The sequence below is a fragment of the Procambarus clarkii genome, chromosome 53 (assembly GCF_040958095.1).
Source record: "Procambarus clarkii isolate CNS0578487 chromosome 53, FALCON_Pclarkii_2.0, whole genome shotgun sequence".
Lineage (NCBI taxonomy): Eukaryota > Metazoa > Arthropoda > Malacostraca > Decapoda > Cambaridae > Procambarus > Procambarus clarkii.
This window is the reverse complement of record NC_091202.1, coordinates 15,056,241-15,071,774: the sequence shown is the minus strand read 5'-3', so window position 1 is coordinate 15,071,774 and position 15,534 is coordinate 15,056,241. Positions and strand designations below refer to the sequence as shown.

General features: G+C 41.8%; 1 protein-coding gene across 1 annotated transcript in view; it reads left to right on the top strand.

Moving 5' to 3' along the window:
• The first annotated feature begins 14,839 nt into the window (after window positions 1-14,839).
• LOC138352391 (putative uncharacterized protein ENSP00000383309) overlaps window positions 14,840-15,534 on the top strand; it is a 65,800-nt gene continuing 65,105 nt past the window's right edge. Inside the window, exon 1 of the mRNA XM_069304876.1 lies at window positions 14,840-14,844. Within this exon, the coding sequence (XP_069160977.1) occupies window positions 14,840-14,844 (5 nt within the window). The remainder of the gene's footprint in view (window positions 14,845-15,534) is intronic.

The window sequence follows — 15,534 nt, the reverse complement described above, 5'->3', positions numbered from 1 at the left end:
GGGCAGGAACCTTGGATGCAGTGCGCATTTCCCCTCTGTATCGCCACACTGAGGCGCTGGAAAAGAAAGCTTGCAGCTCTCGGGTCCCTTGTTGTTTCAATGAGCCTAGAACCCAGTTCCTTAAAAAAACTGGTAGCACTTTTAGCCCAGGCGCCGAGCATCTCAGAAGCAATGGGGACAAAATTGTAGTGGTGATCCAGTTCTCTATACTTACGGGATTTGGCTGCTTTCCTGTGGGTGGCAGCGCCACCTGGTTGTGCAACACTGAGGTTAATGTAGGTGTTAGCCAGGGTTGATACGCACGTGTAGTCCCATACCAACTGCTTGCCATTCTTCCAGTGGTTCACTGTGATACCATCCGGGCGACCAATAAGAGCATCAGAGTTACGGGGCGTTAGGTAACGGGGCTCTCTTTCAGCTGGGCATCCAGCTGTGGTGAGGCTCCTCTTGATGATGTCGTTAACTTCACTGTGCCTCGAGTGCCATCCCCCTGTGCTTTGGCAGAGTAGGCCATGGTGACCGTACCTGTCAGCCACCACCTCGCCGCAAATACACCTATATCTGGTGTGGATTGGGGCAGCAAGGCGGAGGGCCACAGCAATTCGGAGGGCGTGTGGTGTGAAACGCGTGCCAGTTGCCGACATTGGGGTTGCTAACAGGAAATCCCCTGCATGTGGTGCTGCTACTGCTGTGAGGCGAGCAATGTCGTGTTGTGTTGTTGCAGCACCCAGGCACTCTGCAGCAACTTGGTCTACATATATATATATATATATATATATATATGTATATATATATATATATATATATATATATATATATATATATATATATATATATATATATATATATATATATATATATATATATATATATATATATATATATATTATTAAATATGACCGAAAAAGTAAGATTAATAATTCTAACACGAATTTTCTCAATCTTTCGTACATTACGCTTCACTGTTGGAGGTAAATCAAAAATCACTTCTCCAAAATTCATTTTTATTTCTAGTCTGACGCGACACGGGCGCGTTTCGTAAAACTTATTACATTTTCAAAGACTTCACAAATACACAACTGATTAGAACTTACGTCTCTCTGATATTATATCTACATTTGAGTGAGGTGGGAAGGGTGATGTGGCATTAACACAAGACAGAACAGGAGGGGATATTAATATTAAACAGGAGGGGATATTAATATTAATATTATCAACCTCTGAAGAGACAACTAACACAACACCTATACCCCCTATTAGACTATTTTACAGGAACTTCTTTTCCACAGCTCATAAAACGGAGGAAAGGGTCCTGAAAGATATTGTTAATAGAAACGTTATCCCTACAGACAAAAATCAGAGGATACAACTGACGATTTACTATAAAACCAGAAAAACGGCCAGCCTACTCATGAGAAACTCTCCAGACACAAAACAGAACGCTTTAAAAGAGACTAACGTCGTCTATGCCTTCAAATGCCCACTTGGGGACTGTAAGCTCCAAAAAACCCAGTATATAGGCAAGACAACAACATCTCTTTCTAGGCGTTTAACGATGCATAAGCAACAGGGCTCCATTAAGGAACATATAATCTCTTCCCATAACCAAACCATCGCCAGAGAAATCCTAGTAAACAACACAGAAATCATCGATAGATACAGCGATAGCAGGCGGCTTGACGTTTGCGAGGCACTACACATCAAGAAGTCAACACCAGCAATCAACAGCCAATTATTGCACAAATATATCCTACCCACCTCAAGACTCCGCTCCAATATAGAAGCATAAAGAAATATGGACCAATAGGCTTTCTACAAACACTTCTATTCAATACCCATTGTTTCTGTTCTGTCTTGTGTTGATACTTTTAATACCCTATTAATATCCCCTCCTGTTCTGTCTTGTGTTAATGCCACATCACCCTTCCCACCTTACTCAAATGTAGATATAATATCAGAGAGACGTAAGTTCTAATCAGTTGTGTATTTGTGAAGTCTTTGAAAATGTAATAAGTTTTACGAAACGCGCCCGTGTCGCGTCAGACTAGAAATAAAAATGAATTTTGGAGAAGTGATTTTTGATTTACCTCCAACAGTGAAGCGTAATGTACGAAAGATTGAGAAAATTCGTGTTAGAATTATTAATCTTACTTTTTCGGTCATATTTAATAAAAAATATATATATATATATATATATATATATATATATATATATATATATATATATATATATATATACATATATATATATATATATATATATAAAGTTTCTTGTTCCAGCGCCTCAGTGTTGCGATTCAGATGGGAAATGCCTGTTGCGTCTTGGGCACTAGTCCAACTTCAGAGGAATTCGAAGAAGTGTTTGACTTGCAACAATGATCGAACCCGTCTGTGACATTCATCAATGTTTCCCATTGTTGTGTTTTTCAAGAGATCCATAACCTTTAAGCACCTTTTTGCATTATTATTTTTGTATCAACCCATGTATATCTTGTAACCATCAAATGCATAATAAAGCACAAAAAATAAAAAAGGAAGGGGGTGGTAGGAGAAAAGTACACAGAAACTGTATTGGAGCGGATCTAAACATTCCCTCTAATGCGTTATGCGTGGTTTCCTCCGAGGCTATGGGTCCCCCTTCTTCCAGCTAGAGGTGGTACTCCCTTCCATATTAAAAAAAAAAAAATATATATATAAATATATATATATATATATATATATATATATATATATATATATATATATATATAAATATATATATAAATATATATATATATATATATATATATATATATATATATATATATATATATATATATATATATATATATATATACATATATGCGAACAAGCCTGAATGGTCCCCAGGACAATATGCAACTGAAAACTCACACCCCAGAAGTGACTCGAACCCATACTCCCAGGAGCAACGCAACTGGTATGTACAAGACGCCTTAATCCATTTGACCATCACAACCGGACATAATGAGGTGATAGCCGAGGCTATTTGAACCACCCCACCGCCGGCACTTGGATAGTAATCATGGGCATAGCATTTTACCAAATCACCTCATTCTTTGGGGCACACGTGAGGAACACAAATGCGAACAAGCCTGAATGGTCCCCAGGACAATATGCAACTGAAAACTCACACCCCAGAAGTGACTCGAACCCATACTCCCAGAAGCAACGCAACTGGTATGTACAAGACGCCTTAATCCACTTAAGGTGTTTTGGACCTTTTCTAGTCTTTATTTCTAGTCTAGTTTCTAGACTAGAATAAAAATGAATTTTGGAGAATTGATTTTTGAATTACCTCCAACAGTGAAAAGAAATGTACGAAAGATTGAGAAAATTTGTGTTAGAATTATTAATCTTACTTTTTCGGTCATATTTAATAATATATGTCTACAGGAAAGACTGCTACCAAAATATACTAATATTAAAACGCACGACCCAGCAGCAAGGAATCAAGCCTTCACGATAAAATATCGCCAGGATCTGATTCGTGATCAGATATACAAGGCAGAGAATGAAATCAAAGACAACAAAACGCAACTACTTCATGCTACGAACGAGTGGAGAAATAGCAACATCGACGAAAGTATCCGTACCCGCATTGAACAACACCTCGACATCCTCACAGACCGACATCACCTCAGCACTGAAACAAGGATTATCAAGAAACTAACAACATTATATGGAGGACCTATGGCAATTCCACGACCAAGAGATGGCTTCCTGAATTTGGAGGAATTAACCTCACTGAGGACCAAGTCACTCTCCTAAATCTGGGCATAAACTGTCAGGTTATGTCCAGACCGAGTGAGATGGCCCGGAAAGTGGAGTTGGAAATTCTGTTGGACGACATATTCGACCTCGAGACACAAAAGAAGGTCACTACCAAAGATACCTTACAAGCAGAACTTATTGCGGAAGGAGGAAAGAATCGAGGCAATTACAGAAGCACCATACTGTCCCCCGAGCTCAAAGCGGCAGCCAAAAGCCTTCGTGAGAACAAAGAGATAGTTGTTAGGAGAGGTGACAAGTCGCCAATATACGTCATTCTTAAAAAAGACGAATATCTGGCGAAAATGAACCTCATACTCTCTGACCAAACTAAATTCCAAAGGGTAACGAAGGACACTACAGCCGAATTGAAAGCAAAGGTCAACAGACTAATCGAAACTGTGAACGCCAAGAAATCAGGACCCCACCTGCCAAAGATTACTGAGGAATATAAACCTGGATATGCGTATGGAAATGTCAAGACACACAAGCCTGGAAACCCACTTCGGCCAATCATTAGCCAGATACCCACACCCACGTACAAACTAGCAAAGCGACTCAACGGCCTGCTGACTCCTTATGTCCCTTGCGCCTTCAGCCTGAAGTCGCCAAAGGAATTTGTTGACTTAATGCGGGGCACACGGGCCACAGGAATAAGAGCCTCGTTGGACGTAGAATCGCTGTTCACTAACGTACCAGTGGACGAGACAATCGGGATGATAGCCGACAGAGTGTATCGTGATCCAGCCTGTACTCCTCTTGACATACCAGAAAATATCCTAAGGAAACTACTCCATGCTTGTACTAAAGAGGCCCCCTTCTTGAGCCCGGATGGGCACATGTATAAGCAAGTAGATGGGGTCGCCATGGGTTCTCCCCTATGTGTCCTGTTTGCAAACTTCTACATGGGTACCATCGAGCAAAAAGTCTTAGTCGACATGAACATGAAACCGGCCATATACTGCAGGTATGTTGATGACATTTTTACACAGGTACCTGATGTCAGACATCTGCAGGAGTTGAAGGAGGCATTTGAGCGGAGTTCCGTGCTGCGCTTCAATTACGAGATGGAAAAGGATGGGAAGCTGCCCTTTCTAGATGTAACATTCATGGAAAAGAGCGGAGGTTTCCACACTGCAGTCTACACTAAGGAAACGAACATAGGAATGTGCCTAAATGCCCAAAGCGACTGCCCAGATAGGTACAAGAGGAGTGTTATTAACGCATATGTCGACCGTGCTCTCAGCCACAGCTCAGAATGGAAGCAAGTCGACGAAGAACTCTGTAGGGTATGGCAGGTCCTAGTCAACAACGGCCTCTCCAATGGTTTCGCCGAAAACATCATAAGAAGGAAAGTGAAACGCCATGCAACCTCTGAAGAGACAACCAACACAACACCTATACCCCCTATTAGACTATTTTACAGGAACTTCTTTTCCACAGCTCATAAAACGGAGGAAAGGGTCCTGAAAGATATTGTTAATAGAAACGTTATCGCTACAGACAAAAATCAGAGGATACAACTGACGATTTACTATAAAACCAGAAAAACGGCCAGCCTACTCATGAGAAACTCTCCAGACACAAAACAGAATGCTTTAAAAGAGACTAACGTCGTCTATGCCTTCAAATGCCCTCTTGGGGACTGTAAGCTCCAAAAAACCCAGTATATAGGCAAGACAACAACATCTCTTTCTAGGCGTTTAACGATGCATAATCAACAGGGCTCCATTAAGGAACATATAATCTCTTCCCACAACCAAACCATCGCCAGAGAAATCCTAGTAAACAACACAGAAATCATCGATAGATACAGCGATAGCAGGCGGCTTGACGTTTGCGAGGCATTACACATCAAGAAGTCAACACCAGCAATCAACAGCCAATTAATGCACAACTATATTCTACCCACCTCAAGACTCCGCTCCAATATAGAAGCATCAAGAAATATGGACCAATAGGCTTTCTACAATCACTTCTATTCAATACCCATTGTTTCATGTTCTGGCTTGTGTTGATGAAATTAATACCTTATTAAATACCACCTCACCCCATCCACCTCACTCAAATGTAGATATAAACAAAACCGTAGATGTGTAAGTTCTATTCAGTTGTGTATGTGTTAACTAAAGTCTTTGAAAATGTAATAAGTTTTACGAAACGCGCTCAAGTGTCGCGTCAGACTAGAAATAAAAATGAATTTTGGAGAATTGATTTTTGAATTACCTCCAACAGTGAAAAGAAATGTACGAAAGATTGAGAAAATTCGTGTTAGAATTATTACTCTTACTTTTTCGGTCATATTTAATATATATAAAACCTAGAAGGGGTACCACCTCTGGTGCAAATGTAGGGACCCATAGCTTCGGAGAAAAAAATAAAGAGTACTCAGAGAAGACCTTGTGGATCCTCACTGAACACTTTGATATTTTCTTCTCCTACCACCCCTATTCTTTTGTTAAGTGTGTATATTTATCTAACTTTATTTGAAAATGTCATTACACAAAAAAGTTACAATATTGATTACATACAGGGTACAAGGCTGCTTGTCACAAGTTGAATAGCTCCTCCAGCTCCTCAGATGGCGGGCAGGAACCAGGGATGCAGTGAGCATTTCCTCTCTGGATTGCCACACTAAGGCGCTGAAAAAGAAAACTGGCAGCTCTGGGGTCTCTAGTTGTTTCGATTAGCTTAGACCCCAACTCCTTTAAAAAGCTAGCAGCACTTTTACCCCAGGCACCAAGTGTCTCTGAGGCAATGGGGACAAAATTGTAGTGGTGCTCAAGGTCTCTGTATTTACGTGACTTGGCCGCTTTTTTTGTGATTGGCAGCTCCTCCTTTTTGTGTAGCACTGAAGTCAACATAGGTATTGGCTAAAGTTGAAACGCAAGTGTAGTCCCACACCAACTGTCTACCATTCTTCCAGGGGTTCACCGTAATTCCGTCTGGGCGACCGACAGGCTCATCAGAGTTGCGGGACATTAGGTAACGGGGCTCTCTCTCTGCTGGACAACCGGCTGTGGTAAGGCTTCTCTTAATAATGTCAATAACCTCGCCGTGTCTTGCATGCCATCCTCCCGTCCTTTGGCAAAGAAGGCCATGCCGTCCATATCTGTCGGCCTCTGCCTCGCCGCAAATACACCTGTATTCGGTGTGGATTGGGGGCAGCTAGGCGGAGAGCCACGGCAATTCGGAGGGCCTGCGGTGTGAGACGGGTGCCGGTTGCTGACATTGGGGTTGCTAAAAGGAAATAATATAATATATATATATATATATATATATATATATATATATATATATATATATATATATATATATAGATATATATATATATATATATATATATATATATATATATATATATATATATATATATATATATATATATATATATATATATATATATATATATATATATATATATATATATATATATATATATATATATATATATATATATATATATATATATGCAATTGACGATCACAAAACACTGATCATTTTATGCGGAAAATCCACAGAGAAATATGAAATGAGGTGAACGTTTCGGCTTGTTAAAGCCTTTGTCAACACCAGACTGACTAAGGAGAAGGGAGAAGGGGGAGGATATATAGGCCGACACCTGACCAACCCATCCCTAGGGTTGGTCAGGTGTAAATAACCAAAAACAGGTATAGGTTAGCTTAGAATGGTCAAAGAGGATTAAGCGGTCAGAGAATAAGGATGAAAGATTAAAGAAAAGCCTCATGAACACACAATATATGAATATACAGTTATAATGAGACATTGTAAGCCTCTCTATCAGAGTTGTTTCTTAAACTGTTGTGCAATATTATAACTTAAAAATGGATCAAGTTTGTACATTCCAGTACTAACATTAAGAAGATTTGGACACTGACTGATTAGAGCAGACTCAATCAAATTCCCTTCCACGAAATCCCCACAATTGGTAATGCTTTTTGCCCCATTCCAGTTAATATTGTGATCGCATAAACTCGTATGTAGATACAATGCATTAGACGTTTGGGCAGTTCTAATACTATAAGCATGTTGTGACAACCGCAATTGTAAGGACTTTCCTGTTTGTCCAAGGTACACAGAATCACAATCATTGCAGGGAATCGAATACACACAACCTGCTGTATCAGGGGAGTTTTTTATTAAATTGGATTTTATCGTACTATTAGTGAACACCAAATTTATATTAAGTTTCTTAAAAATCAGAGACAATTTTTCAAGTCCACTCGCATAAGGTACCACTAATGAGTTAATAATTTTTGGTTTCGCCTTAGGGACGTGTTTATAAAACGTACGCTTGGCTTGTACAAACGAGAAATCCAAAAACCTCTTAGGATATTGTAAACTCTTCCCAATTTCATATATTTTAGCAATCTCTTTATCAAAAAACTCAGGGCTGCAAACCCTCAAAGCTCGTAGAAACATTCCTGAAAATACTGCCTGTTTAACTTTACTATGATGATTCGAATAAAAATGAACATACGACCCCACGTTGGTAGGTTTCCTATACACATTAAATTTGCTTTAACAAGCCGAAACGTTCACCTCATTTCATATTTCTCTGTGGATTTTCCGCATATATATATATATATATATATATATATATATATATATATATATATATATATATATATATATATATATATATATATATATGTCGTACCTAGTAGCCAGAACTCACTTCTCAGCCTACTATTCAAGGCCCGATTTGCCTAATAAGCCAAGTTTTCCTGAATTAATATATTTACTATAATTTTTTTCTTATGAAATGATAAAGCAACCCTTTTCTCTATGTATGAGGTCAATTTTTTTTTATAGGAGTTAAAATTAACGTAGATATATGACCGAACCTAACCAACCCTACCTAACCTAACCTATATTTATAGGTAAGGTTAGGTTAGGTAGCCAAAAAAAGCTAGGTTAGGTTAGGTTAGGTAGGTTAGGTAGACGAAAAAACATTAATTCATGAAAACTTGGCTTATTAGGCAAATCGGGCCTTGAATAGTAGGCTGAGAAGTGCGTTCTGGCTACTAGGTACGACATATATATATATATATATATATATACTCTCTTTGTGGTACAAAAAATCGTAATATGACAAAAGTTGGAACAATACCAATTTTTTGAATAGAATCTTCTCTATAATTTTGCTTAGCAATTAATATTTGTCGTATCCGAGTTGGGAGCAATTACCCGCATCAATTATTCGTCCCTTTAGAGTAGGATGGATTTGTGAGGAAACTCGACCCAGCTGACACCTGCCATTTCCCAGTCAACTCCGTTAATCAATTAAAAGTTGGGGAAGCGCTTGTTGGGGCGTTGGGAGAAGTTGGTGTTTCCTGGAGGGGGGGGGGGGGAAGGCCGCGCCCCCATGGGGTCTTTGTTCCCTCTGTCTCTGTCTGTTTCTGTCTACCCAGCCACTTGGGGTGGACGGTAGAGCGACGGTCTCGCTTCATGCAGGTCGGCGTTCAATCCCCGACTGTCTAAGTGGTTGGGTACCATTCCTTTTCCCCCCGGCCCATCCCAAATCCTTATCCTGACCCCTTCCCAGTGCTATATAGTCGTAATGGCTTGGTGCTTTCTCCTGATAGTTTCCTTTCCTCTCTGTCTCTGTCTGTCTCTCACTCATAAGTTACCAAGGAGGGTACCCGGCGTCTGTCTCTCACTCATAAGTTACCAGGGAGGGTACCCGGCGTCTGTCTCTCACTCATAAGTTACCAGGGAGGGTACCCGGCGTGTGTCTCTCACTCATAAGTTACCAGGGAGGGTACCCGGCGTGTGTCTCTCACTCATAAGTTACCAGGGAGGGTACCCGGCGTCTCTCTCACTCATAAGTTACCAGGGAGGGTACCCGGCGTCTGTCTCTCACTCATATATGGGAGATATGAAGTGTTATATATGGGAGAGAGTGAAGTGTTCTCGGAGAGCCGAGAAATTTGTGAAATAGTAATGTTTTGGCCTGTGGTTTAGGCCCTTTAGGGAGCCAAGATGGCGCTGGCCTCTCTGATCTCCCGCCAAAACCGTGTGACGTCAGTGGCACCGGATTGGTCACCGACAGCAATGTGGCACCGGGAGCCAATGAAAACTTCCCTTAGCGAAAGTGACGTCACGATGGAAGGGGGTCCGGGCCGCGCGCCACTCTGGCGCCAGCAGTCATACACGACACGTCATAGAGGTCGGACGTGCGACGAGTGGTCCTGTCTGTCGGACAGCTGTTTCCCACTACCGTGGATTTACGCGTCACCTGAAGTCCGCCAGTACTCTGAGAAGTCTTCCCTAGTTCATGTGTTGAACCAGAAGAGGGAATTGACGGTTATTTGAGCAACAAGTGCTCCAGTCAGGTACTGTGCCAGTAGCAGTGAAGCCGTGCAGTGACGTATGTTGACGTCTGTGGCAATTCACCAATTCGTGACAGCGTAGTGGCTGACAGAGCCACTGGGTAGCTGAGGAAGAGAGGACTATTTGGGGAAACCGAACGACTGTAGCTGAGACGTAGGCGACAGCCGTTGCTGGGAGAAGACGACGGCCAGGAGACCGACTCCAACCTTCAAGAAGTCAAGGAGGAGGACGGACCTGCAGTGAGGAGGCACGGAGACGACGCGCTAAACGGTGGGACGACGAGAAGGCTCTGGTAGGACACGACGACGTGTAGTGTGGGGGCGTTCCCGACACGAGGACCAGGAGCTACATCTCGACTCTCATCGGAGGATAGGGTGAAGTAGGTGGTTCTAGTTCCCTCCCCATTCCCCTTTAGTTAGCTATATTATTTGGCTATATTATCTAGCCTGAAGATTTTATATGTCGTGAGCAAGTCTCACCTATGTCACGGTAAAGCACCAGGGTGCTAGACAGTACTATCAAGAGTACTTGTATTATTTATGTTGATTATTGGTGTGTACAGGCACCAGGAACCAGTGATAAATTTACTGTGTTGTGTATATCTTTCTATAGATTTTGATATGAACATATAGTGGTAAATTATATATAAGATTATGCCAGTATTTGGAGGTTAGGCTATGTGCCCAGAAACTAATTATTTTCCATGTATTGATGATTGATTTATATACCATATATATGTCTATGTTCATTCAGTGAATAATCATTTGTGAGTACAGTGAATTATTGCGTTATCGCCCACGAGAGAAAGTACTGAAAACTCCAGTGTTAATATTTCATAATATATTGTTGGATAAATAACAATGTGAAGCCATTACAGTGAATCATTGTAGAATTGATTGTAGAAAAGACTGTTTGAGCCTGAGTACAGTGTAACAAAGTAATTCGGTTTATTTGTGCCAATATCGAGTGTGCGAGTTTCTAGTAATATTGGAGAATTTAACGAAACAGCGAATCTAGAAAACAAGCAAAGTTCGCGCGGAGAGGCCACGCGATCAGCTGGGTTTTGACACTTGATGAGGAGGGGAGAGTGTTGCCCTCTAGCGGTCGCATAATATCCGTGGGAATTACCGGCCGAGTCAGGATCAGTTGATTTATCGATTATTGTGTGGCCTTGTGACATCTTTCATACATTTTAAGTAAAATACAAAACTCTCTTTGGTTTTTATCATCCCCTCCATTGATCTTGTGGCTATACTATACCTGTAAGCATAGAGTGATAACAACAAGTACCTGCCTGATTCCTGATCTTTGAGTGTGACCTTGCCAAGGCTACCACTGAATACACCAGTCCACTGAGGGTGTTACTGGCCACCTTAAACACCAGTTGGCGACCTTGTGATTAACCGTAGAGCCCTATTGTTGGGGAGGGCACACGACAGTCGATGTGAACGAGTCGTGTTCTCACTCTTTCTTAATAAGAGGCCGTTAAGATTGACTGGGAGACTCTCCTGACGTGCAGTGGCGCCGTGAGGATCGAGGGAAGACCCGCAGGGCTACGGTGAGTTACCTTGAGCGTAACTATTGCTCACCCCAGAGTAAGGGTAGAGAATAATAGAGAGGTGGGAAACCCCCAACAGTATGTACTCTCACATCTCTCTTAATTTCAGCGACTATTGCAAGATTTTCTGCCCGATTTTTACTTAGACTTTGAAGTGCTGCTTTTGAATCAGTGCAAATCACTGCACCATTAGTGTTCCGTTCAAGAAACCTTAACGCCATAACAATGGCAGTTAGCTCTGCTTGCGTTTAAGAGGCATAGCTCTCAATACGCGCTTTTTCCTTCATTTCTGCGTTGGAAAGCATTATCCTTAATTACAGTGTATGCTGCACCAGCCCTGCCATTGACAGGATTAGATGACCCGTCAGTGTAGATTTGATCTAGTTCATCTCCGGCTTCTTTATAAATTTCCTCGAGATACTTGTGCCTCATTTCTTGTGGTATCATGTTGGATTTTTTCATTGTCATTTCATTGGTGATAATCTTGCATGAATCATCCTCCCAGGGAGGTAACCTCTCTACAGGCAGGAGCTCACGGGCTTGCTCAAGCAGGTAAAGTTCTTCGAGGTAGCAGACTGATCTGTGATGCCATTTTTTGCTTCTCCTGTTTCCCCCTGAAAGTAGCACAGAACTCAGTTTTTTCTTAGCAATATCATTGTAATGGGGATCACTGGCTATCCTAATTGCAAGCTTAGCATTCAGCTCCTTAATTCTGCTTTTAACACTGGGGAGGAACAACTTCTCTCGTAGATTGGACGTTTTGGCAGTTCTTGGGATTCCAAGAATGATTGTCATGGCTTCATTCTGAATGCTTTTGAGCCGTTTGATATCGCTTTCGGAGTAGGTGCATAAAACTGGTGCTGCATAGTCTATGACGGAGCGCCCATAGGCTGTGTACATCAATTTTAGCACGGCAATAGAGGCTCCATGCCCAATCCAGGTCATGGCTTTCAGTGCCCTTAGTCGACTTTTGCATGTTCCTATGAGTTGGTTGAGCTCCTCTTTCTTCCCCTTGTTAGAGCCGACAGTGACGCCACGGTACCGATAGTGGTCAACCCATTCAAGTGTTACACCATTAATTTGTAGTTCTTTATTTTCTCCCCTCTTGTGATGAGAGTATACTTTTGTCTTGTTTGTGGAGAGAGTGAAACCGAGCTCAATACATTTCTTACTGAGGAGTTCAATAGACTGTTTAATTTTTCCCAAGGTGGGAGCTTGTATTTGAACATTATCTGCATATCCCACTTGTTGTGTTTCTTCCGGAAAATCAATATTTGCAATGGCATTCTTAAGTATATTGAATAATGTGGGGCTTAAGACTACTCCTTGGGGGGTTCCGAGTTCCATATTCATTGTTCTTGAGACTGCTCCATTGAAGCAGACCTTGGTTTTTCTCTCTGTGAGATAGTCTTCAATCCATTTCATGAGTCTCCCCTTGACACCCATGCATGCAAGCTCGTCCAGGATCGCAATCCCCTGTGCTTTGTCGAAGGCTCCTTTGATTTCGACAAATACAGGGTACTTAGCTGTGTGATTAGCCAGGTAATTAACTATACAATTTGCTGTGCTCCGTCCTTTAAGAAATCCATTGACCCCTCCCCTAACCTGCCTATTTTGTCCAACAGTAGGTTTAGAATGATCCTTTCAAACATCTTGCAAGTGCATGACATAAGACTGATAGATCTGTAACCCAAAGGGTCATTGGGTTTCGGTATGGGAACAATTATTGCATGTTTCCATTGTGTGGGCAACGCTCCACTTAGGAATGATTTGTTAAACAGGTGGAGTAGTGGATTCCCAGACACTTCACACAGTGCATTGAGTATGTCGTAGGTGACGCCATCTTCACTAGGTGCTGTACTTTTACCCTTTTTCATACCGCCCCTTACTTCCTGAGCTGTGATCGGTTCCCCATATTCGTTATATTCGACAGTGCTCTTGTTATCCTAATTCATATGTCATCATGTCGCAGGAGCTGTTCCCTGCTGGTTTCTGCAGGGAGGGAGGAGGAGGATGCTGCATCACTCCATTTGTGAATTAGTTCTTCAGCCTTACCCTGGGGGTCTTTGTGAGCCACAGGCCAGGTTCTGCCCCCCCCCCCCCTTAGCTATCTGAATTTTTGCCCACACTTGTCTTGCAGATGTTTCTCTTCTAATGAAGCTAGTGAATTCAAGCCATTGTCTTTCCCGCTCTCTAATCTTCTCTTCCCTGGCTACTTGACACACAGTTTTGAACAGTTCTTGGTTGTTTACGGTGGGATGTCTCCGGTACTCTCTACTCATGCTCCGAACATTTGCATTGAGCATCTTTATGTAATTGTTCTAACGGCGCGGAACTCTGAGACAGTGCTCAATTTGGTTATTAAGGGCATCAGCAAATGTATCAATGTCTTCTGGGATTTGGTATTCCGTGAACCAGTCACTCATCCTGTTTATGAAGTGCGGCCTCATATCCGGTCCGAGTGATAATCTTTTTCTTTTATTCGTCTCTTTCTTTCTCTTGCTCATATCGACGGTGGTAATCAGTGCCCAATGGTCACTACATAAACTGTGTACAATGTGTGTACTGGCATCCGTGTCCTGTGCATTCAGCAGGAGAGCGTAGTCTAATCTTCCGCCTCTGAGGTGAGTTGGCTGTTCATCACCCAGGACTCTAAGGTTTTCATTTCCCCTGACATAGTGACAGTTTCCGTCCTTTGACATTGGGCTGATGACAGTTGGCATCAAAGTGTGGGTGCCTCCACACTTGACAGTGATGACAGTTGGCATCAAAGTGTGGGTGCCTCCACACTTGACAGTGATGACAGTTGGCATCAAAGTGTGGGCATCATAGTTAAGGTCACCGACCAGCAGGGTGGGTTCTTCATTGACAAATTCAGGAAGTGTGTCAAGGTCAAGTTTACTCTGTGGCACATATAGGTTGATTACATGTAGGGCATTATTGTTTAAGTGAAGGGTTACCCCCAGTGACTCATACTCATCCCCCATGGGGAGGTCATCAATAATCTGTGCAGGAATGTTGTTACTTACCAAGGTAGTGAGGCCCCGTTTTCTTTCCCCAGCTGGAAGGAAGAACTTCTGATAACCGCCAAATCTTGGGTTGAAGTCATCACCCATCAGTGTTTCTTGTAGCACTATGACGTCAGTTTAGTGTTCACGGGCGTACTGTATGATATCATTAATTCTATTTCGAACTCCATTGCAATTCCATTGTATTATAGTAAGATGTTCTTCCCTGTTAGTATCCATTTTGAAGTTGTTTGCTAACAGATGCACTTTGAACATTATTATGATGTTCACTTTCGTTATTAGGTATTCTGTGGTGACTGGTGTGTGCACTGGTGTTACTGTGTGTACTGGTTTACTGGGTGCACTGGGGGTACTGTGTGCACTGATGTTATGGGAGCATTGATGTGTGTGGTGTCATACACCATGACAGCTTGTGCTGCATCATCTTGTACCAGACTCTGGCATGTTGGGCCTTCACATGATGGACTCTGCTGTTGCAGGAGCTGGGGATTTGGTCCTGCGCCCTTTTAATTTGATCAAGGGCGTTCCCAAGTTCTTTTTGATTGTATTTTTGCAATTTTCCAGAGTTCAGATATTTTATAGCTTGATGGCTTGCTAATCCAGTCTTGTGTGGGACTGAATATGTAATCAATGTCATCAACATTGATTACATATAAGTCGCCTTGAGGAAGGTGATGAGGCGAGAGGAAATGGCTTACATAAAATTAAAGGTAAAATCAAATCAAGAATTTTAAACTTGATGACAAGTCGGTTGTAATTATGAGGAAAGACGCTAATAAAGTTGTTTGACTACACAGCACT